This window comes from Emys orbicularis, chromosome 8 (assembly GCF_028017835.1).
Source record: "Emys orbicularis isolate rEmyOrb1 chromosome 8, rEmyOrb1.hap1, whole genome shotgun sequence".
Lineage (NCBI taxonomy): Eukaryota > Metazoa > Chordata > Testudines > Emydidae > Emys > Emys orbicularis.
In genome coordinates, this window is record NC_088690.1 from 12,552,344 (window position 1) to 12,576,670 (window position 24,327).

The 24,327-nt window shown below is 41.8% G+C and overlaps 1 protein-coding gene across 1 annotated transcript in view; it reads right to left on the reverse strand.

The window, feature by feature from the left end:
- Window positions 1-12,838: 12,838 nt before the first annotated feature.
- NDC1 (NDC1 transmembrane nucleoporin) overlaps window positions 12,839-24,327 on the reverse strand; it is a 28,731-nt gene continuing 17,242 nt past the window's right edge. Inside the window, exons 10-18 of the mRNA XM_065409446.1 lie at window positions 22,991-23,072; window positions 21,786-21,944; window positions 19,813-20,079; window positions 19,540-19,658; window positions 19,143-19,193; window positions 17,455-17,518; window positions 15,361-15,461; window positions 14,257-14,417; window positions 12,839-13,119 (exon numbers count right to left, since the gene is read on the reverse strand). Of these exons, the coding sequence (XP_065265518.1) occupies window positions 13,056-13,119; window positions 14,257-14,417; window positions 15,361-15,461; window positions 17,455-17,518; window positions 19,143-19,193; window positions 19,540-19,658; window positions 19,813-20,079; window positions 21,786-21,944; window positions 22,991-23,072 (1,068 nt within the window). The 3' untranslated portion in view covers window positions 12,839-13,055. The remainder of the gene's footprint in view (window positions 13,120-14,256; window positions 14,418-15,360; window positions 15,462-17,454; window positions 17,519-19,142; window positions 19,194-19,539; window positions 19,659-19,812; window positions 20,080-21,785; window positions 21,945-22,990; window positions 23,073-24,327) is intronic.

Sequence of the window (24,327 nt, forward strand, 5' to 3'; positions counted from 1 at the left end):
GAATGTGATTTACATCATATACATCACTTAGAATCATAGATTAGGATTGGAAGAGACCTCAGGAGGTCATCTAGTCTAACCCCACTTCAGCCACTTTTAAATATGAAAAACAAAATGAGGTGAGGGTTCCTTTTGTACTGGTGTCATTCAATACAGGTCTATCGCATTTTACAAGCATTTAACATGCGCAGTTGGCAAAAACAAAAACAAAAAAGAAAAATAACTATTTTAAGACTGTACCTGTAGTGCAGGCGATGTCGCCCACCATTCAACTCAATGTAATTTTGACTATATGCGGTTTTTGCTTTACGCGCTAACCGCGGAACGGAACCCCCACGTAAGATGAGACTCGCCTGAAGCTTCTGTTAACAGATACAGAATTTGGCAGATGTGTAGCCCATGACACAAATAGCGAGGGGGGGGGGAGAGGAGGGGAGGGTTAAATAAAAAACTCAAGCAAGACAAGAGATTGAAAAATCAGCTACGGGACACAAACCTCGAATTGTGACCCAGTCCAGGGGTGATGTTATGAGGGTTAAAAACAACCAACCAAACCTGTGTTAACTTTATGCTCCCATGATGTGGCCAATTACCATCTTGCCCTCTACTAATTGGTTGTACCCCTTCCCCTGCTCGGTCTCTCTGGCTGTAGCTTAATAGGGACAGCAGCAGTTCCTTCTTTTCCATTTGGAAAATGTCTAGCAAATTATAGGTGCTATTGGAAATGAATAATAATGTACTAAATTTGCATCTTAAATTATTAACACACTAAACCATAATGATTTGTGAAGTGGCATTAAAATTTATAGGGGGAAATAATATGTCATACTACAATGTAACTAGGGAAATCATATTGGATCTTAGAAAAGGAAAGGCCTAATGTTTACATTAAGCTTAAATACAGAGGGTCAGGTCCTCAGGTGGTATAAACTGGTATAGCTACACCACTTCACACAGCTGAGGTCCAGACCAACCATGTATTTTTCCTGGGAGTTTTCTCACCAACCAAAATTGGTCCAATAAAATATATTACCTCACCCACCTTGTTTCTCTGTTGTTCCTGGAACACAGGTAATATCAGATATGTTTTATAACTTTTCATGTTGATTTTTCTTTTTAGATGTTAAGAATCTTTTTAAACTAAGAAAAGAAGGAAATTTAACACTTAGGCTGCTACTGATCTCATTGTGAATTTCCTGCTTTAGGCCACTTACATCCAGCCATTGTGTGATTTAAGCACATTTGTTCTTGTAGTCAGACTGTTTTCTCTCGACAGTTCAGTGATGAAATTTCAAGTCACTGGGCCAAATTCAGCCCTGGTGTAAGCAGATGCAACATCACTAAAGTCAATGGAGTGAACTGGCTTATGCAAAGTGTGAAATAAATACCAGCAGAGGCCACCACATACTGAATATAATCATCAATTACAGCACCCCTCACCTCGACCCACAGAGCTCCTGGAGCTGTGCCCTAGAGTAAAACATTACAGTGAATGTGACTGAGGGAACGTAGTGCAAAAAGAGGGGGGAAGAGAGAAGTCAGAGGCCAACATGTCAGTCTAAAACAGGGGTCGGCAACCTTTCAGAAGTGGTGTGCCGAGTCTTCATTTATTCACTCTAATTTAAGGTTTCGCGTGCCAGTAATACATTTTAACGTTTTTAGAAGGTCTCTTTCTATAAGTCTATAATATATAACTAAACTATTGTATGTAAAGTAAATAAGGTTTTAAAAATGTTTAAGAAGCTTCATTTAAAATTAAATTAAAATGCAGAGCCCCCCGGACCGGTGGCCAGGACCCACGCAGCGAGAGTGCCACTGAAAATCAGCTCACGTGCCGCCTTCGGCACACATGCCATAGGTTGCCTACCCCTGGTCTAAAAGGACACTTCTTTCTACCAGAGGCGGGATATGGACTTGGCTGGATTCAAGGGGGAAGCAAGTCCCACACCTAGAGGCCACTGCAGGAAATGCCTGACACCTTAAGGATAAGGATGGGATCTCTAACCTGGGGACACTGGGCCTGATTCTGATCTCTCACTGGTGTCAATCAAGAGTAATTCCACTGAGGCCAGCATGAGTGAGAGGAGAGTCAGACCCAAAGTGCAAACACAGATGGCTGCCATGAGAAAGGCCAGTTCACACCTGCTCTCTCACACTGCATAAAGTAATCAGGGCCTGTGCAGAGAACTCCAGTTCACCTGCATGCAATAGACAGTGTGCAAGTATCCTCCACTGGCTGTTTCTAAAAAGCATATTACAATATATTTTAGGACTGGAGTGCAAAGGCAGGCAAGTGCATTTACTACGGGTAAGACTCTTTTCTGCACTAGTTCACCATGACTTTGCTGGATGCAGGGCTTGTGTTGCGAATGCTTTCTCACCCCAACACTGTCTCTCTGTCCCGGATCTGGATCATCAAATCCCATCTCCATACACCTCAGGAAAGTTAATCATTAGGTCCTCTCACCAATCACTCTGTTACGTTATTTCAGTGATGATTTTTCCACCAGCCATTTGGGTTCACATGTCTGGATGCTAAGGGCAGAGTTCAGTGTGACTGGCTACTCATGTATGAAGGTTGCTGGCTCAGGCCCGTCCTCACTGCCTCCTCTCCACCTCTGATGGAGTCACCATTACTGTCCCTGGAGTGGCAGAGACAGGAAGGATGTCCTTTCCCTGAGAGTACAGGCAATGCTGGCTTGTAGTCAGAAACTGCCCAGAAGTGGGGGAAAGGGGTAGTTTGCTCCGAGCCCCTTGAGAGGGCTCCCAAACTGACTGGTGCTGCAACATGGCACAAACCTGTGGCACTGCACGGCAGGTCGCAATGCCACATGCTCAAATTTGCTCATGATGGAGGGGTGGCCGGGCAAACCCTGAGTGGCACTGTGACCCCAGAGTAGACAGTCAGGCCCAGCACCCTGGATAGGAGCCACCACTGTGGTGTGAGCGCAGGGCAGGCTTGCTCTATTCCCCTTCCCCTGCTGGGACCTCACCTCAGTGGTAATTTTTCTGGATGGAGGGGGGTCCTCAGTTTCAGAGTTTGCCCCAACCCCCACTAAAGTTCTGTGTATGGACAGCCCTGTCTGGGGTAGAATTTTAGTTTTACTTTCCAAAACTCTTCAATTAAGCTGGTGGGAGCAAGATTGTGATTGTGATTTGGACCTCCCTGTGTGGGTGACCTGGTTCTTAGGTCCAGGCACATAGGCAAATAGGAGTAGGGCTGTTTACTCCCTTCCTAGACCAAGGGGGAGGGTGTGGATGGGGAATAAACAGAACCTTGCCCCCCCTCCCCCCCACTCACTGGCAGAGTAGCTGACCCAGGGTGGACTCTCTCTAATAGGATTGCAGGATTGTCACTCTGTGACTCTGAAGCCTAAAACATCACTGACACATGCTGGAAGCTGCTACAAGCATGGGTGAGAGCTCTTTTTGTTAGAATATCACCAGGTTGAATGAGCACTGGGTTTTATGGTCTGTTACTGTCCAATTTCTAAGTTCTCAGCCATTTTGACTTTACAAGTCACAGCTGTATGGAATACTGCTACAGTAAGGCATGTATCTATGTCATACCAAGAATCCTCAACCTTTGTGATCAGAGGTCATTAAACCAATCACTACCCTTACTCTGCAGCTAATTTGCATGCAACCGTTTAATTGATTGTATTAGGGAGATGGCTTAAGTAACCCACCACCTGAGCATTGGTGCCACAGCACAGCTTTCAGCTACTGGTGGGTAGTAACTGACCGTTATAATAGTAAACTAGCACCTGCCAGCAGCAAAAAGAAACAGAAGGAACAGTGATGCAGGGGGATATTTGTCAGAAAGCTTGCTGAAGCTATTTCTGGGTTGGTGCAATATAGGCACGACCCCTTGCTCAGGGCTGTGTGTATACTCACAATCCAGCCCTAAGGGAGTAACCTTGCTCCTATTCAGATTAGATCAAGACTAAACAATTAAATCCTCTCAATATTATGCATTTCAGAAGTCTGCATGCTCTTAATACGGCGGTGATGTAACTTGGTTCTGAGACCAAAAACAAAGCCCTGGCCCCATTGACCAGGGAAGCTATGCTAGCAACAACAGTGATATACCTGCAGCTGGCTGATCGTGGTTTCACTGTAGACCAGGGTCATAGAAAAGCATAGATCCCAAACAAACAAAAACTTTCCTGTTGGTGGGAAGAAAGATTGATGGTTGAACAAGTTTGGTTACCGGAGCTGTTATGTTACTGATGGTCTGTGGCTAACTGGTCAATGCCATGATGCTGGTTCCTCCTCTGTTTCCAGGTGCTTCTACCGGCACCCGGGTTCTTCTTTGCAATGAAGAGCTGCAACACCTGTACTGGCCACTGTAAAAATGGAGGGTGGGACACAGCAGTCTCTGATTCAAGCTGCTCCTCTAGGAGCAGGGAACTGGAGCTGCTCCCTGAGATCAGAGTATGTGAGAAGGGAACAAGGAAGCATCTGCAGGGGGAAAGAACCAGACAATAACGAGGGGCAGAGGAACAGGGAACAACAACAAAAATGGATGAGGAAGGTCATTAAATGAAGATGAAAAGGGGACAATGCAATTAATTCCCCCCTCCTCCCCCCAAATGTACAGCCCTCTTAGGGTCTGAGCCCTGAAATCCACAGGAGTCCAAAATACTCTCCCTAGGTTACCACCTTCACTAGTAATCAACTGCTGTGGTAGCCACAGGGATGTTGTCTGAGGCAAACAGAACAGGGGATCTCCACAAGATACTCTATTTAGATGTGAGCCACGCTCGGAGGTCTCTGTTTCACTGTGTAGGTTTTCTCTGGAGGAAAAAGAACTAAAACAAAGTCACCTTTAAAATGGACTCTGAAGAGCGAACACACAGATCTGATTTATTCACTGGCTTCCATATGGAAAGTCCTGCTTTTGCTTATGTAAGGAAAACCGGGGGAAGGGGGGGGGGTTGAAATTTTTTAAAGGGATATGCTTGAGATTGCAATGCCTTAGAACTCCCCTGCTTTAACAGTTGTTACAGTGAGTAGATGTTACCATCAGGATTCTATTTAGAATAAAAAACATTCCTTGCGGGAGAGATGAAAACCCCTGTTATAAATAACCCAGTTTTCAAATGTGCTGTTAATTCACACACACAAATTAATTTACAATGTCATGCAAAAATCCAGGCTTGTTTTTATTTTAAATTTACTGCAACACAGATAGTATAAAAAACAAAGCCAGACAAATTCTTAACCGAAGGGGATATCTGTGGAGATGGGTTCATTTTAAAAGTCTGATAATGTCCCTTTAAGGCAGCACAAAAACCATGAGTCCTTTCTTATAATGGTTTTTAAATGGACCTTTTAAATTAAGACAGCAAGGTCAAACTGACCACTCATTAACTAGTGGTGTGTTCAGCCATTCCTTCATAATTTACAGATTTAATAATCTTGTAGTTAAAAGAAAAGGCCCCCAGATCATTGTGATTTTTATCTTTCAAAAGTTAGTCTCTTTTCAAATAGAACTAGTAGCTAGTATACCCTGGACTGGGAAAAACAAAAGAAAAATCTCCAATCCACTTTAGATGCCAAAAACGTAATAAGTGGCCAGTGATCCAAGGATCAAAGGCTCAGTGCAATTCCTTCAATCCTTTTTATTGGAAATTTGGCAGATAACTGTACAGGATTCCAGATAAATAGGACTATTCTACCTGACACACTCAGTTAGGGTTACTGTACTTTAGATGCAAAAACTGTTAGTTATTGCTGAAGCAGTTATAGATTCATCTCACACAGTAGATCCATCATGCATACAAAAAGCAAAACAAAACCAACCACCTACTTCAAAAGAAAATTTAAGCTGCAGATAGTTAAACCCTCAAAAGTTAGGAAATGCTAAAATTAAGGTTGCATTAATTCAACCCCGTGTGTATGCATTATAATTAAAATAATAGCATATTTGTCCACAGGACATCTGCTCATTCAGTGCACAGGATGAACGATGCTCACCGAATGGTTGACTCTAATATTTTGTATTCTCCTCATTGGCATGAGGGCCACACACTGAGCATATTCAGTGCAGGGTTGGGATGGCATGCAGTAAATGCAGAATTGTTAATCCCCTGGGCGTTTCTATGGCGCTCATCACCATACCATCAGAGTGCTTCACAAACGTGAGTTAATCTATATTCACAATACCCCCAACAAGGTAGCAGTATTCCCATTTTACAGATGGGGACCTGAGGCACAGAGATTAAAGCAGAAATTGTCAAAGTGTCCGCTAAATTTAGGGGGCAAAACTTGAGACATTGCACCTGAGTTTTCTAAACTGCTCTTTTGTTAAAATTTGTCGCTCGGGGATGTGAACCTCCGCCCCCCCCCGAATGACAAAAGTTCTAACAACGAAAAGCACCAGTGTGGATGGTGCTTCATTGGTGGGAGACACTCTCCCGCCCCTTGTTGGGGGGTGGTTTTATTTTGTCGTCAGGAGAGCGCTCTCCTGGTGACAGAGTGGCTACGCTGTGCGCATTACAACGCCATGGCTGTACCGTTGTAAGGTGCACAATGTAGACATAGCCTTAGTACTGTATAACACTTAATATGTTCAAAGCCCAGCCCCCATTGACTTCAGGTGCAGTGGTGAGCACCCAGCACTTCTGCAAATCAGACACCAGGTTTGAAACTGTGCACCCATAAAGCGAGGCAAACACAGTGGCCACCTGTGAAAAGTTTGGTTTATGTGACCTGCCCAGCATCACACAGAAACTCTGCAGCAGAGACAGGGATAGAATCCAGTTCTCCAGGGCAGCATTCAACTGCCTGAACCACAAATCCATCTTCTCTCTTTCTGCAGTTCCCTACCTCATTCACTCCACACCTTCCAATGCACCCAGGTTCCATGGCCCATTGGGGACATTAGTTGGCAGCTCCTTGATGGAACTGCAAGCATGGGTGACGCGGTTCACAAACTCCCGACACCTGCCCCTTTTGTGGAAAAAGGGAGACCCTGGCACACATCTATGTAGAGTGCGTCAGGTTGCAGCTCCTCTTCCGGCTCCTCCCTGCACTTTTCCCTGCACCTCCTGACCTGGGCACACCCCATCCATTGGTACATCAAGTCCTGGGACCTCCCCATCAACCACCTCCTAGCACTGGCCAAGATGGCCACCTATCATACCAGGAGGAGGATGTTGGGCAGATGCTGTGCAACTGTGGGGCCTATTTCTGTTCCCTTGTCCAATCATGAGCAGACTGCCCTGGGGCAGTGTCCACTGACTCCCTAAACGTCTTTGAGGAGTAGTGGACGTTGTTGGGGGCTCTCTGCTTGGTGTCCCCTTCTAGTTACCCAATTTTTACCCTATGACCTTCACTCACTCTTTATCTGACCTATCCGTCAGGGCCCTTAAAGGAAACCTGCACAATACTTTCAAAAGACAAGCCTGGGCACTTTTCATAACTTTGCTAGACACTAAAAATCATGGACTGAATAGAGACACTGGATTTATGGCTTATTACAATAATCTGTAACTCACAATCTCCAACAACTACACAGTGCACCCAACCACCTGAAAATAGGGTCCTATACTGGAAAGTGTTAGGTAACCTTAACCGTAGGCAGCAGTGCCAGTTCTTCCTGTAACGACCTTGTTAATATAAAAGTGGTGTGGCAAACAGGTTTCAAGTTTGTTCACTTATGTGCATGTAAAGATATGGAATCAGGTCCCAATCCTGCAATGAGATCCTAGAATCACAGAAACGTAGGGTTGGAAGTGACCTCACGAGGTCATCTAGTCCAGCTTACTGTGCTGAGGCAGGACAAAGTAAATCTCGACCATCCCTGACAGGTGTCTGTCCAACCTGTTCTTAAAGTCACAACCTCCCTTAGAAACCTAGTCCAGTACTTACTATCCTATTAGAAAATGTTTCCTTATATCTAACCTAAACCTCCTTTGTGGCACATAAAGCTGATTACTTCTTATCCTACCTTCATTGGACATAGAGAACAAGTGATCAAAGTCCTCTTTATAACAGCCTTTAACATATATGAAGGCTTATCAGATTCCCCCTCAATCGTCTTTTCTCAAGACTAAACAGATTTTTAAAACTGGGTTTCTTCATAGGTCAGGTTTTCTAAACTTATCATTTTTGTTACTTTCCTCTGGACTCTCTCCAGCTTGTCCATATCTTTCTTAAAGTGGGATGCCCAGAACCGGACACACCAGCTGAGGCTTCAGAAGTGCTTATGAAAGCAGGAGAATTACCTCCTGTGTCTTACACACAACACTCCTGCTAATACAACCACAAATATTAGCATTTTTTGCAACCGCACCACTTTGTTGGCTGGTATTCAAATTTGTGATCCACTCAAGGCCTGTGCTCCTTTTCAGCAGTTATTCCTCATTGTGTATTTGATTTTTCCTTCCAAAGTGAGGTACATTGCACTTGTCTTTATTGAATTTCATCTTGTTTAATTCAGACCAATTCTGAAGTTTGTCAAGATCACTTGGAACACTAACCCTGTCCTCCAAAGGGTTAGCAAAATCTTCCAGCTTGGTGTCATCTGCAAATTTTATAAGCGTACTCGCGACTCCAGTATCCAAGTCATTAATATTAAAATAGTATCAGACTCAGGACAGGCCCCTATGGGCCCACTTTAGAAACATCCCCCCCAGTTTGACAGCAAGCCATTGATAACTACTCTTTGAGTACAGTTTTTCAACCAATTGTGCATGCATTTTATAGTAATTTCATCTAGACCACCTATCCCTAGTTTGCCTATGAGAATGTCAAAAGCCTTACTAAAATCAAGACAGATAGATCACATCTACAGCTTTCTCCCTATCTGGCCAATAATCCTGTCATATAGGAAATTAGGCTGGCTTGGCCTGATTTACTTTTGACAAAACCATGCTGGCTATTTCTTATAACCCTATTATTCCCTAGGTTCTTACAAACGGATGATTTAATAAATTTGTTCCAGTATCTTTCCAGGTATCAAAGTCAGTCTGACTGGTCTATAATTTCTTGTATACATGCTCCTGCACCTATGCTGAGCCCTACTGAAGTCTATGGGGATCTACACAGCTGTAAGAATGCACCTACACAATTCTCATTGCAGCATAGGGGCCTTAAATAAAGCTTGGCATGATAGTTTTCAGTATGTCCTTCCCTAGCACCACTAAAAAGCAGATCAGCCTGCAATCTAGCTCTTTTCCTAAATATGTTTGGAGCAGTGACCTCTGCTGGCAAACAGAAAGATTTGAAAAGAGTTATCTGCTGTCCTGTTCACCAAGCTAACCTTCTCCAAAACACCCCCACAAAATTACACTGTGCTAGCTTAGCATTGGATATTCTTTGCATGGCTGAATTACAGTGGAAAGTGATCCTTAGATATAATTTGTATCATCCTTTGACTTCCTTCAGCTTGAAAGGTGCTATATAAACTCCCCAAATCCTACCAAATTCTCCCCTGAATTACCACCATGTATCAAATACATTAGCCAGTAGATGGTGCTTAAGAACCATTAGACTGTGCAAACAATAGATATGATGCATGACATTTGACACCTTGTGGGAGCTTTATGCTGCATCTTATATTAGTTGTATGACCCATCACTTTTGCTCAGCCCACTTTTGCCCATTACTTTAGGGAAGTTTACAATTGTTGATAAACTGGAGAAGAAACAACAAATTCATTGGTCAGAGGTTGAGACTTTGAAAAGTTAAAACAGACAAACATCAAAAGTAGAGAAAAATAGAGGGCAGGAGGGGAAAAACAGCTGATAGCCTCTGCAGCTGTTTGCTCTGAGGGGCTAATCATGGAAGGAGGCACTGACCTAGAAGCCAGGCATGCCTCTCAGCAGCTGGGAGCTGGCTGCTCCACAAAAAGTTTTTGTATGTTACAAACATTGTGCCTTGCTCAATGCAGTCTCTGTCCAAGAACACTACTCTGAAGGCTGAGACCGCTTCATTTCAGGGATGTATTTAGGCTTTGAGCAGAGGTTGAGAAATCATGCACCAGTTTTCCAGAGAGAAAAGTGCTCAGACCAACCATTTAAATCTCAAAGTGTAGCTACCTTTGCCTACTAATCCCCTATTGATACATTGTTCATTCATATCCTTTTCAAAGTTTAACTTGGAAAGTAAGAGGGGGTGCATAGGTTTGTAAATAGCAACGTTAATTTTACAATCCCACTTCAATGATTACATATAATAGTCATACAGACCCGAGAAACCTTTATTTTAAAAGAAAACTGTGCACTTCAACAGAATCTAGTTACAGCTGCACCCAGCTCATTTCAGATATTCGGCTACAGTTAACCTTTTTAGAAAGGTGACTGGTTCATAAAATTCTCACCACAACCAACCCCACTTGGTTGGATTTACTTTCACTTTCAACAGACAACACAGTAAACTGCAACAGCTCAGCAAAGCTGGTCTAGCCACTTGCTGCATGCAGTTTGCCTTATATGAATTGAAATAATTTAGAGACCAATTGTAGAAACGTTTTGCAATTTCTTCTCCAGACTGAGGCTGCAGTGATGGAAAGGACAAAGAATCCCAATTTCATTTCAAACACAGGTTGCAAAGAAAGGGTATTTTTATTTAGAGGCAATTGTACATAAAAAGGCTGTAAAGGTTGATCTATTAGGCCTTGAGGAAAGTAGTAATTATCAGGCAGTAAAACACATTAAAGCAAAATTGTTCTCCCCCACGTCCATTTGGGCTGTATAGTAGTCACCTCTTCAGTTTGTTACAGAGTAGGCATATGGATTTTATACCATTTAAAGAGATAAAGCTAAATAAACAGAACTAATGCTGTATTTAACCGTTTCTCATGCTCATAACCCTATCAAAAATGTGCTTAAGGGCAATGCCACCAGAGGTAAAACTATGAAGAGAGAGACATGGACTCTTCTGTGACTTTTAATAGCCATCCTTTTGAGCAGAGAGCTGTAGCTTTTTAAAGAAATCACACAGTAATCAGTTCTTGCCTTGCAAAGTACCTCTCCAGCTAGTGCACACAGGGTTCAGTGAATTCTACTCAGCAGTAGTGGGGGGGGGGGGGGGGGGAAGATGTGTATATCTCCATTGCAAAACAAGGGGGACCAACCTCAAACATTTAGTTTCAGACAGAAGTCTGCATTTTAAGACTCCTGGTATTAGCCATAATACAGTTAGTTACAACTTATAGTACACAGGAGTGCTTCCTCATGTGCACCTTCCTACTGTATTGCTAAGAAAAAAGGTGCAGATTTTTTAAGTGTTTGAAACTTTTAACGAAACCATTTGAACAAGTCAGTTCTGAGATGTAACTCATTCAGTTACCAGACCATATTTTGGCCCAGGTGCACTGTGTAATAATGAAAAAGGAGTACGTCAAATTACAAAAAAGCCAAACAGGCAAGAACGAAAATCCTACCCAAATGCCAGGCAGACCTTAAATTCAGTGAAAACCTTAAATTATGTGGGATTTAAACATCAAGACCTTAAATTGAGGTTATCAGTTTATAGTAAACGCCAAGATATATTTGGATCTAAAGTGGATAATATACCTCAATATCAAAGCTGAGAACCCTGACATGTAGGTACTACAGCAATATGATGAATTCCTGAGAGTTTTACTCAGAGCACCATACATGTCTCAAGTTTGTTTGTTTTTTCAACATAAAACCCTAACAGGTCACTGCAGAATGTAGTACTTGCTACCTGTCATCAAGTCACTTGTTCCTCACACCAATTGAACTATTAAAAGCCAGTTACATGAGCAAGACCTGTCCTATCCAAATTCCTTTGCAAATATGAGTTAGTGTTAGGGCCATGTTCTAATCTTGGTTACACTGGTGTAAGACGGGTACGTCCGCTGAAGGGAATGGAGTTAAACCAATGGAAACAAGACTTGAATCTATATCCACCACCACCACCCTGAATCCATTTGTAAGTGTTCAGTTTGCTTTTTTGCTGAAAATATTGCAGCTGCATCTCAGAATCTCTTATTACATATATTTGTGGTGTGGTGCCTGCACTGTTAAATACATTAATACACTTGTGTGCAGTTACTTTATCTTTAAGAGGTAGTGTGGTCCCTTCAAATGTGATGACAGGCTTGCTTACATTTAACTGATGCTCGGAAGTTACCAAAATTTGTTTCCCATGTGAGGCAGATATTGAAATGTAAGGATGAAATGCTACCACCAAAATACATCTTCATATTTCTTGCTTACCATTCTAACAAAAAGGTTGTCAATTCAAACTTTTTGAGTTGAGCCTTAGAATTGCTACTAGGAAAGCTTTACTAACTTTAATGTTTTCTACATGTCTTTATGTAGATCAATTTAATTTAAAAACCACTCATCAGTAACAATTCTGCAAACCCTCTTGAAACTAAAATCCAAGTTGCTAGTTTCTCAAACTATATAGTTTACAAAGTAAACAGTACTTGCTTGTGTTCTTTAGATATGGCTTTCTGCTCACCATTTTGTTTTGCAGATATTTTGCCATCAGACAGAAATGTTGCCCCTTTTATCCTGTAGCATAACATACATACTTTTGAATCACTTAAAGCACAAACTCCCTGCACTAAAGAATGCTAAGGACCAGATCTACAAAGGTATTCAGGTGCCTAAAGATGCACATAGGTGCCTAGTGTAAGTGTTACAAGGGGCCTATCTGCCTCTTTAAGTGCCTATGCGCCTTTGCAAATCTGCCCCCCATTTTTTAATATCAACTGCCAGGCAAAACATACCTGGTAAAACAAGTGACAAATTAACCCTGTTCTCCTCAAAAGCAGATACTAATCTCATAAAACAACAACTGAGGTTTCTTCAATTGCCAAGAATATTTAAACTAAGAAATTTAAAAGAAAAGAGTTTTATTATACAAAAGATCAAGTAAAGTGATCCAAACAGAAGTTTTTTGTAATTCTGCTAAGAGTTGCACTCCATGATTTACATTTAAAATACACTTTTTGAAAAGGCCACCAAACAAGATAGGAAGACCCACTTTCTTCCAGTTCAAGAATGCTAAACATGTACTGTCCATCTGAAGCAGTATCAGCAACGTAACCGATTTAATTTACTTAACTATTCTTTGAACTCCAAGAACTGCTGAAGTCTTTTCTTATGCTCTGCAGACACGTGAACTGCACTAGAACAAAATACAAGCATAAAATTTTACATTAATATGTTACATCAACTGTAGAGCAAACCTCATAGGTCAAAACATTTTAAGCACAAGTTGAAATCAATAGTTGGGAGTCCATTAGAAAACTAGAAAACCCAGCTGTGTTGTATAATAAAAATCTACATTCAAATAGTAAGGGCAAAGACAAGCGAATTCAGATTTGGAGTTGGATACTTCTTCTTAAACCTGCTCTCATGTATGAAAGTATTAAATAGTTTTAATTACTGAAAGGTATTTGTTCTTTTAAACGAGATCCTAAACAGTAATTCACTTATAAGCTCCTTTAGTATTTAACAAATTCATGCACACCTTCTCCCAATGTAAACAATCTATTTTAAATATATCTATCTGAAGTCTGCAAAGGAAAAATCCCTTATAAAGTAGTTGTTGCTCATGTGTTACTGTTACTTTCAAAGTTAATAGCACAGTGGCCCAATGCCAACAGAAGAATGATGATCTCATAGTTCATGTAACTTCCATCAACCTGCATGTCCACAAATTAGGAATGAGGCTGCCTATTGCTTTTACAAGAACAGCACAGCCAGCCAGAGCCTGACAGTCAAAGCCCCATGTTTGGGGGCTACTAGGACTCTACAGATGATTATCCCTGTGAATAATACATATTCATTGCCATTAGGAGGGGGAATTGGGAAAATTCCCTTTGTGTTTTCAACAGCTGAAAATTGTTACTTGATGTCCTGTAAAGGTCCTATTCATGGGACTTCGCTTTCCATAGATACACTTGGGCCATGTCTACACTTACAAGCTTACAGCAGCACAGCTGTACTGATACAGCTGTGCCGCTGTAAGAGCTCTGGTGTAGCCATGTTATGCTAACCGGAGAGAGCTCTCCTGTTGACATAATAAAACCAGCTCAATGAGCAGCGAAAGCTATAGCGGTGGGAAAGCATCTCCTGCCAACATAGCACTGTGCACACGAGTGCTTATGCCGGCAAAACTTTTGTTGCTCAGGGATGTGAAAAAACTACCCCCTGAGCGACAAAAGTTTTTTCGACATAAGTGCTAATGTAGACATGGCCTTTGTCATTACATTCACTTAAACAGAACTAAGCGGGTAGCTGCCAATACAAAAGGCCTTACTTTAGATGTTCTCCAAAAGTAGTAGTGATCCGGTATATCGCAGTTTTCAGGGATGCTCTAAGCGCAAATCGTAGCGTTTTGTAGGAGGTATCCATCAGACTTCCCGAAATCCTGGGAGGTTTGCTAGAAGCATGAGGCAGCTTGAAATGCTTATCTACAACCTGGATTGACAAGTGAATGAGAAGAACTGTTCTGTTGAATCCATTTCAAACGGACTCTAGTAGCACAGGCGGTTGTGCCAAGTAAAGCGAAGAGACTAACAGCAAATTCAGAAGTTTCACCACTGACAAGTAAAAAAGATTGGAGACAGCTTGACCCAGCATTCCTTCTGCATCTTGGCCAATGGAAATACAGGAGCAGACTTTGTAAACGGAGATTCTCCATTTATGGATTCTTTAAATGCTGAACATAGTACAAACACTGCAGTAGAAGGAACAATTCCCAACTTTGCCATGACTAATCTTTTAGAAATAAGGAAGCATTTCCATTGCATGTGTTTGGAATGCCTTATGCTGAAGAATTTTAATTACCTCTAAAATTCTGAGAATCTGCCATTAAGACAGAACACTGATTATAATAAATGGCACATAACATTACCTTGGAGACACATCTGTGTGATTAACACACTCCCAAATACATCATATAGTGATATGATAATTGCTTCTAAAGTAATGCTCTAATATTTGCTGAGAACCATGAAACAGGTTTGATTTCCTGAAATTTGTTGGCTCTGTAATTGAAATGCTGTACGTTACACGTGAGGGATGTATGTGACCAAGTTGAAGATTAAATCCTAAACACTTATGTTGACACTACAATAATTTTTACTTCCATGAGACAATGTTTATAATTGAGCATTTTGTATCATTTATTTAAAAAAACTTTCCAAGTGTAATGTCAGTTAAGAAAAATCTAATGAGGTATTTATTCAGTCTAAAAAAGGACTCTGGTGCTTTGTTTAGCTTAACTGAAGATTACGATAAGCCATTTTAAGTGGTGACATAATAGTTTCATTTTATAGTTAGTCAGCAGTGCCACAGTGAGACACAGGAAAACTTCCCCCTTGAACTAGTTTTGCACTAAGGAGATGTCAAGGATCCTCACCTCCTGAAGAGTCAGTAAGGTATTCAGAATAGCTGGCAGTGTAGTTTGGACAACTCCAAATCGGTCTTCAGTAAATGAGGCCGCAACCAAACGGGATAGACCTCCAAGCAAAGAAAGAGGTTAATATTAAGTCTAATATAACTAAGACCTAACTAATCTTAATTTAGCCTCCAGAAATTGAACAAATATGCTGCAATTCTAGGGATTTAATGGGCCGGATCCTGGCCCCCACTGCACTTTACAGCATCTGCAACCTGAAGATTCCACTAGTGTGGGGGAGATCCCTTGAAGTACAGTGCAGCCAGGTGCAGGTTACAGCAGTCCTGAGGCTGCTCTAACTTGCTCCATGGTATAAACTATCCCCAGATTTGTTGCCTTAGCTGCCCATCTACCTTTGCTGCCTTCCCCATCACCTTACAAGTCTTACACTTAGAGATCACCAGAACTAGTTCCATAGCTCTAACCAAGCGTTATCCAGTTAGGAACCATTAATAGTTAGTTAACCCACACTGCCCATTTTGCACGGGTAATACTTTCTCCACATATTGGTAAAACTTCCACTTTATTCTTTTAAATCCCTTCTCAAAACATACCTCTGCCAGGATACCCACAAGTCACTTCCATCTGGCACTGGCAGGTAAATGGCAAGTTGTCACATCTGTTTTTCTGCCAAACTAGGTTTAATTTATAGTTCTTATCCCCCTGCAACTCACATCGCCCCTTTTGTCTTTGAATTCTGTCTTGTGTAAATTGCCAGTTTACTAGCCCAGGGACTGCAGTCTTTATTTTGCTGTACAGTGCCTGGCCTAGCACAACAGGGTTTCTAGGTACTAACATAATATAATCAGTCAATTATGTAGGTCATGACTAGGCAGATTGCCAGCAGGAATTATTGCTATAATATCTATTGCTCATGTATCTCTTTTTAAAAAACTCTCCAAACTGGGCAAATAGCTATCTGATGCAACCATGTATTTTCATCGGTTACCCTCCACCTATTGTTTGTCTTGCATCAGGAATCATAACATTCAAAAACCAGTAGAACACTTCAACCTCTCTGGTCACTCAGAAACCGACTTAAAGGTGGCAATTTTGCAACAGAAAAGTTTCAAAAACAGACTCCAACGAGAAACTGCTGAGCTTGAATTAATATGCAAACTAGATACCATTAACTTGGGTTTGAATAGAGACTGGGAGTGGCTGGGTCATTACACATATTCAATCTATTTCCCCATGTTAAGTATCCTCACACCTTGTCAACTCTCTAAAATGGACCATCTTGATTATCACTACAAAAAAGTTTTTTTTCCTTCTGCTGATAATACCTCATTTTAATTAATTAGCCTCTTACACCTTTTCATGTTCTCTGTATGTATATATATTTCTTACTATATGTTCCATTCTATGCATCTGATGAAGTGGGCTGTAGCCCACGAAAGCTTATGCTCAAATAAATTTGTTCGTCTCTAAGGTGCCACAAGTACTCCTGTTCTTTTAACTCAGAATGTAATTTCTTGGGGCGGGAACGGTCTTCCGGTGTTTGTATAGAGGATGCTTGTGTTCTTAAGATTACGTTATTGTTTAGTATTACAGTATAATCTCACACTGCTCTGAGATAATCCAACAGGGAACCAGTATATTGCTGGCTTCTGTGCTGAACAGGTAAAAGTACTGACAGTGAGCGCCTTAATTGAAAACGGGTTCCTTTTGTGGGCTTATATTACAAGTTCAATGTTGCATACACTTCACAAAAACAAAAGTAACTTGTTGCCCCAGGTGGGTATCAGCAGTGGGGATTAAACCCAGGATTTTTGGATCTAAACCCATGAACATCTACTGCTTGAGCTAAGAGATCCAAGTCTGCTAGCTCAAAGCCAGTAGCAGATTCAGATCTTATAGTCCAGCCACTCGAGGTGGGCAAAACAGCCACGTGGTGTGAGTGTGGGTTATACTTACAATAGAAGGTCTTTATTTAAATCCATTTACATAGTAATGGATACAGCAAGTCTGGAATTGGAGCTCTTTCATGATGTCCACTGCTGTTGTACCACAAACCGAGAATAACGAACACAAATTCAAATGGAAGTTGCTTACCTTCTAATGCCCAAATGTGCATTTGGGCATCAGAAAAGACAGCCTGGATCGAGGCCTCTGGATGCTAAGGAGAAAGCATAAGATTTCAGAAAAGTCATGGTTTTTTTTCCCCCCCCCCCAGTCAACCAGACATCACAGTTGTTTATTTCAAATACGACCCCACACATTATTTAACAAGACTATAACTGCATGCCCAGTATACACAGTTGTACAGTGTAGTCCCCGCCGGAAAAGATTTGCTACTGAGTTTTATTGGCGTCTACTATAGGTGCTGTAGGGACTGAACCATTTAACTGGGACTTGCCTGCTCTAAATAGTTATAGCACGCTCATCTCCATTGCAGCTAATGTCCGCCATGGGATCTGTTTGCCTGCACAAAATAAGCATACTTTAAAATGCTGGGCAGACCTACCCCAGGATGTGGCAAGCTACTTGTATTTATGTACCACCTCCCACCCTGGCAGAAAAGGCTGCAGGACCCACCTATAAAACAAGCAGATCTCAGGAGACGCATGGGAGGCCAGGGCCATTTAAAAGCTCTGAACATGCACACTAGCTCTGCCCCCCGAGTGGTACCCCAGATTCCTGATTGCAGTTGCCCACGAAAACCATGAGTGGGGGCTTTACAAAAAATAGGGCTATATAATCTGTTCTAACTTCAATGGGGCTTGAACAGTGCTTAATTTGTAACGAAAAATGCCGGGGCTGAAGCCATTTTTTTACTTTCATAACAGACACAGCAAGCCCAGAGGTGCCAGGGCTCTGACCTGCCAAGCCCAGAGGTGCCGGGGCTCTGACCTGGCACAAATTAAGCACTGTGCTTGAGGGACAATGTACACGCCATAGCTCCACTGACTGGCCCAATATGGCCCACTCTCTACCTCAGACTTCACAAAGGTCTCTGTGGGGCCAGGACTGGGAGGCATAAAAATTGCCATGAGGCAGCTGAACCCCTCCCTTGATACTAGGCAGAGGAGGAGCTCTGCATGCAGAGGGTCCCCTCTATGCAGAGACATGGGGGGACATGACCTGGCCCAGTGATAACACTCATTTAAGTCTACGAAAGATTAAAATCAGAACCAAGGGAAATCCTTTCAATAATTCTATCAAGTTATTGGATCATGTATGTGAGGATTGCTGATTTGGGGCCTGTCAAACTAAATCTACACAATTTAAAAAATGCTGAGCTCTACCTATTTATTTTATTTAATCTTTTGTGCCAATATTAAGATTTAAAAAAAAAAAAGTTTCCAGTAGGTTGACCCTCTCTGCCAAAAAGATTTATGGAACGTTCCCGTGGTTTGTCCACATCACAAGAACTAACCCCGTGAGAAGTCTGGTTTTAACTGGTATAACACTAGAGACTGTTCTCTAGCAGTTAGTGTAGAGATATGAAGTCAGGATTCCTAAATTCTAATCTTGGCCCTGATGCTATGTGGAAATTGCAATTTATGCACCTCAGTTTACCTGTAGTAAAGAACAGTTACGTTTCTATACATGATTCTAATATTGGAGGCTTCAGTACAACAGTACGTAAAATGCAGTAAGACCCTGGAATAAAAGATGTTCTAGAAATGTTACTACCAAATTTAGAGGGTTCACTTAATACAGGATTAGAAACCACTTCTGCCCATGTGTTTCTGGTGTACCCAACCAAATGCTGTCACAAAACACACATTCATCCTTACCTTGCTGAAGAAATACATTATCAGCACTCGTTTTGACAAGAAACTCCTAACCTGAGTAAGAGAGCAAAAAAACCCTGAAGATTAAGAAAAAAAATATATATATATATACACAGGCAACATTTCTGATATGCAATTTAACCCTTCCTCAACTTTACAGTCCCTAAACTTTCTATATGGAGAAGAGTGTTTTGAAGAATTAGGGTTGTTTTAAAAAAAAAAAATTAAAAATTAAAAAAAAAAAAAAAAAAAAGGTTAGGTCAGCTAATCTGAGGAGAAAGGTCATACAATAAAATGAAGTTTCCCTTTAAAAAACAAACAACCAAACAACCAACCTTGCATGCTACATACAAAAACAGAAGGTGGTTTTAACTGGTTTGTACTGCAATTTTTACTCCACCTGCTCTTGCTTGTTCTGGAGCCACATATAAATAAAGCTTGGCTGTATTGCTTCATTACCAACTCTTGCAACAGAGATCACAGGGAAGGACGCTTGATAAGAGCCATTCATTTGCAGATCTACAAGAGAAATCCAACCGAGTTAGAGAGAAATAGCTACCCTCCCCATAGAGCAATCGTTTAACTCCAAAGATAAGGATTTGTACAGTCAAGACAATATTCCAATTATACCTAAAGAGGGGGATGAAAGGGGATTGAAACCGAAGATCCCCACCTGAACTTGATGTCCACAGCTTTGGTCCTCTTCTCATAACATGAGGACTTTGGACTGATCCATGCCAAGGAGAGTTTAAATCCAGAATCCCAGCCTTGCGATTTAGAGCAGGAGAACTGAAAGGTGAACCAAAAGAGCTTCCAAGATCAGATGTAGACAATGCCTTTAAAGGCAAGAGGGATGATTTAACCAGGGAAGGCATGTGGGCTCTAGAAACGACATTAGACCTCTGTGGCTGGAAGGCCATTTCTTCCGTAACAGCTGCTTCTGGTGATAAAGAACACATTGCATGGAGACATACAGGCTGGCATGTGTCAACCCATTTTTCTACTAGCGTCTCCCTTAAGGTTACTATTCCCATAGCTATTTCAGCACACAATTTCTGGTGAGAGTTCTTAATGCAAGATACACTGTTTCCATTGGAAGTCTATTACCACCATTACATTCAGAACCCTTACTTTTTAGTCTATTTTCAATCTCATCTATGGATTTAAGAATTGCAAAAGCTAAGGGGGTACTTCATGGTTTTGGGGGGTTTTTTGGTAATAAACACTACTATCTATACACACCAATACAGATTGACGTTTTCCGTACAATATTTGTGCTTCCAGTACTTATTCCAAGACAATTTGGTAAACAGGATGTCTATGTGTATCCTAGCCTCTCCTTAAGTGTTATTTGCACATTCCTACACCAACACTAGCTGAATCATAACAAACATCCCTCAAACTCCTACAGCAGGGGCAAGCAAACTTTTTGGCCTGAGGGCTGCATCGGGTTTCGGAAATTGTATGGAGACCAGTTAGGGGAAGCTGTGGCTCCCCAAACAGCCAGGCATGGCCTGGAACCCCCCTTCCCCCCCTTCTTGCCCCCTGATGGCCCCCCCCCCGCTGCTCCCTGTCCCCTGACCACCCCCGGAACCTCCACCCCTGACTGCCCCCCCCGCCGCCCCATCCAACCCCTCCCCTCATTCCTGAATGTCCCTCCCAACCCCCCCAAGGACCCCTGCCCCATCCAACCACCCCTCCTCCCTGACCGCCCCCTGCTGCTGCATCCAACCCCCCCTCTCCTTCCTGACTGCCCCCTGGGACCCCTGCACCCATTCAACGCCCCCCCGTTCCTCACTCTCTGACCGCCCCCACCCCATCCACACCCCCGCCCCCTGACCACCACCCCAAACTCCCCTGCCCTCTATCTACCCCACCTGCTCCCTGCCCCCTTACCATGCTGCCTAGAGCACCGGTGGCTGGTGGCACTACAGCAGGGCCACCTGGCTGGAGCCAGTCACGCCACCGGGCAGCACAGAGCACCGGGTCAGGTCAGGCTCTGTAGCTGAGCTGCCCGGCCATCCAGAGCATTGTGCTGGCGGCGCGGTGAGCTGAGGCTGCGGGGAAGGGGGAACAGCGGGGAAGGGACCGGGGGCGAGCTTCCTGGGGCCGGAGCTCAGGGGCCAGGCAGGAGGGTCCCACGAGCCGTAGTTTGCCCACCTCTGTCCTACAGCATTAGAACGAGACTAATTCTACCACCTTAAACTAGCAACAGTAAACTACAGGCAGCACCAGAGTCAGAAAATGGGTTATAGCAAGATTTTAGCCCTCTCTACAACAGGTCCCACCACTTAGTAAAAAAAGCAGTAACAGTTTGACTTCCTTAAGCCACACAAATATGGAATTAAAAAAAGACAAGAGTGCTGTTAAATGCACTAAGTAAACTGGAAAAGGTTCTCTCTCTCCAAGTTTTCTGTTTTAATTCTCTTTGGTGTTACTTTTAACAAAAGTAGGTTACAAAACAATTTTTAAGCTAACAGTGTTCCCTTAATACTTAAGAACAGTAAGACTACCCACTTGGTTCTCCATATCAATTTATACTAGTATTAGTACACTACCCCTTGCAATACAGCATGTCTTTTGGGGGTATGCAGATGTAAAGCCCACCACAACAGCTATTGTGAATCTTCTCTCATAAAAAGATACCTGAAGAGCTCAAAGATCTTCCCAATTCTCCTGTAGATGGCTGTTTCACTCTCCCATTTGTAGCTGCAGCTTCCTGCTGCATAATCAGCTTCTGTGTCAAGTCACTCAAAAGATCCAAGCACTCCTTTGATATTGCTGTCCAATTGTGAGGATGCCCACCTACCAGGGACATAGAAAAACTATTTGACGGTACAACAGATGTTCTCTCTCTACTAGGGTGACCAGATGTCCCGATTTTACAGGGACAGTCCCGATTTTTGGGTCTTTTTCTTATATAGGCTCCTATTACCCCCCACCCCCGTCCCAATTTTTCACATTTGCTGTCTGGTCACCCTACTCTCTACTCAAGACACAGGTACCACCAAGCCTGTTCTGATGGTTGTGTTTATGTTCTGCTTTTACTTTTAGTACAAGCTTAGAGAATTATCTGAAACATTAAATTCCTAGGAAAGCCATGCAGCATTTTCACCATGAGAGTTTTTAGTCACCAGATAGGTGACAGACTTGGCCAAATTCTAACCTTCAAGCCACACTCACTGCTCCCAGTAATCTCAATGAGAGTCGCATGGGCAGATTGGAGGGCTGAATTTGGGCCCATTAGTTGCTTAGTAGGTTTGAGACTTAAGAAGACCAAAAAAAGTGATGTCAGTTATGGTAATAAACAGATTTGAAGCTAGTCCATAATACCAGAATGCCTGATGAGGTGCAACAAAAGGTCCCCAATGGACTCAAGACAGTTTTTATTGAGCTCCTACAGCATATGTTAGGAGTCTCATACACTTTATTTTTTATCACAGCCACCGTTTGCTTTCACAGCTGCAGAGTTGATTCATTTTTTATGCTTGGTTCCATCTCACTCTCATCCTCACACTAGGCTTTTATACACATCTGTTATTCTATTATTTAGTTTAAACTTATGATCTATGATGTCAATACCACTCTGCTTTTGATACTCTAGGACCTATGTTTCCTCACAGTTGTCATTTAAAAAACACACACACAGCAGGCACCAGTATTTAGTAGAGGAGACAACACTATCAAGGCTTCTCCAAATGATGCCAAACTGATGCCAGGGTCTTTTTATGTATGAGTCCCTGTGGTTTATGAAGCATGCTTCAAAGCATTAGATTTTTAAAAAAATAAAATCTTACTATTAGAACAGTTCTTAAAAGTTTATAGCCATGAAGAATGAATTTTACAAATACCTGGCTGACTGAGGCTGAAGACCTCTTGTCGTCGCACAGGAGAATACTGGGAAAGTAACATCAAGTCCTGTAAGGCCAAGAACTACAAAGGAGGAACATGTTTTAATAAGTTATAAAATCAAGTTGACCACTTATACGCACTTCAGTCAAAATCTACTGGTTTTGTTTTGGGATTTCAGCACAGAATTCTTCCTACAAATGCTATCCCTAATGAAGTCAATGGGATTTGTGCCCAGATACCATAACTGTGGGCAAAATTCAGCCATATGACGGAAAAAATTTAATCAGGCTGAACACTGGGAGAATGATTCCCTCACTTAGACCACTGGGAAAAGATTCATTTCATATGGAGGCTGTTGAGTGAATCAGAACTTTGTAGAAAACTTTGCAGACTTTAGACTACTGAATGAGAAATAAAATAGCATAAAGTGCCAATTTCTGGCTCTAATGGTTAAAGACGAGACAGAAATCATGGAATTTACATTGAAACGAAAGCATAATTTTAAGGCAAGTTCTCTCATTGCCTGCCAGGGCTAGATAACAAGTTAGTCGCACTATTTAAAAATTCTGTCAGACATCTAACAGTACTTTTCTGAAAATTTATCAAGGACCAAATAGATGTCCCAAAACATCAATGATACTCAGACCTCAGTGGTTCATGAGCCAAATTAGCAATCAACATTACCCAAAAGAGCCTCAGTAGTGTGAACTCATTGTTTCATTTACTATAGTACTCTATAGTCATACTATATAAGCATCCCGATTGATTAATAATTATATCACACAGTCTCCTGAGTCTGAGTATCACTGCTGTGATTTCTCAAATCCTGCAGATATAAACAAAATGCAGTTATAAATTACGCTTTTAATAAAGCTGAGATTACAATTTCAGGAATCATTACAAACTAGGGTTTGCACATCTTTAATTCTGTTGATGGTCACTTCTCTTCTGCAAGCCCTTTTCCAAAATGTAATAGAACTGGAAACACTGGGAATTGTAATGCATCTCAGCAGTAGTCTTAGATAAGCTATAAGTCTCTGGAATCATTAACTACAGCACTTGCCTGTGCAAGGAAATATTCTCAGCTAAATCATTTGTAAGACACCAATTTAAGACTTCACACCTCAAAATAAGAGCAACATTTAGTAAATTGGTTCAAGTACTACATTTGTCACTTCAGAACACAAAGTTCTACATTTATCACTGTCAAATTCACAGTTTGTGAATAATGTTAATTTTTGTGTTATTGTCTTTAAAGAAATATATATTTTTACAGAGGACAGAAACCCAAGGAAATGTTGGGTCTTGAAGATAGGGAACAGAAGGACAAACAATA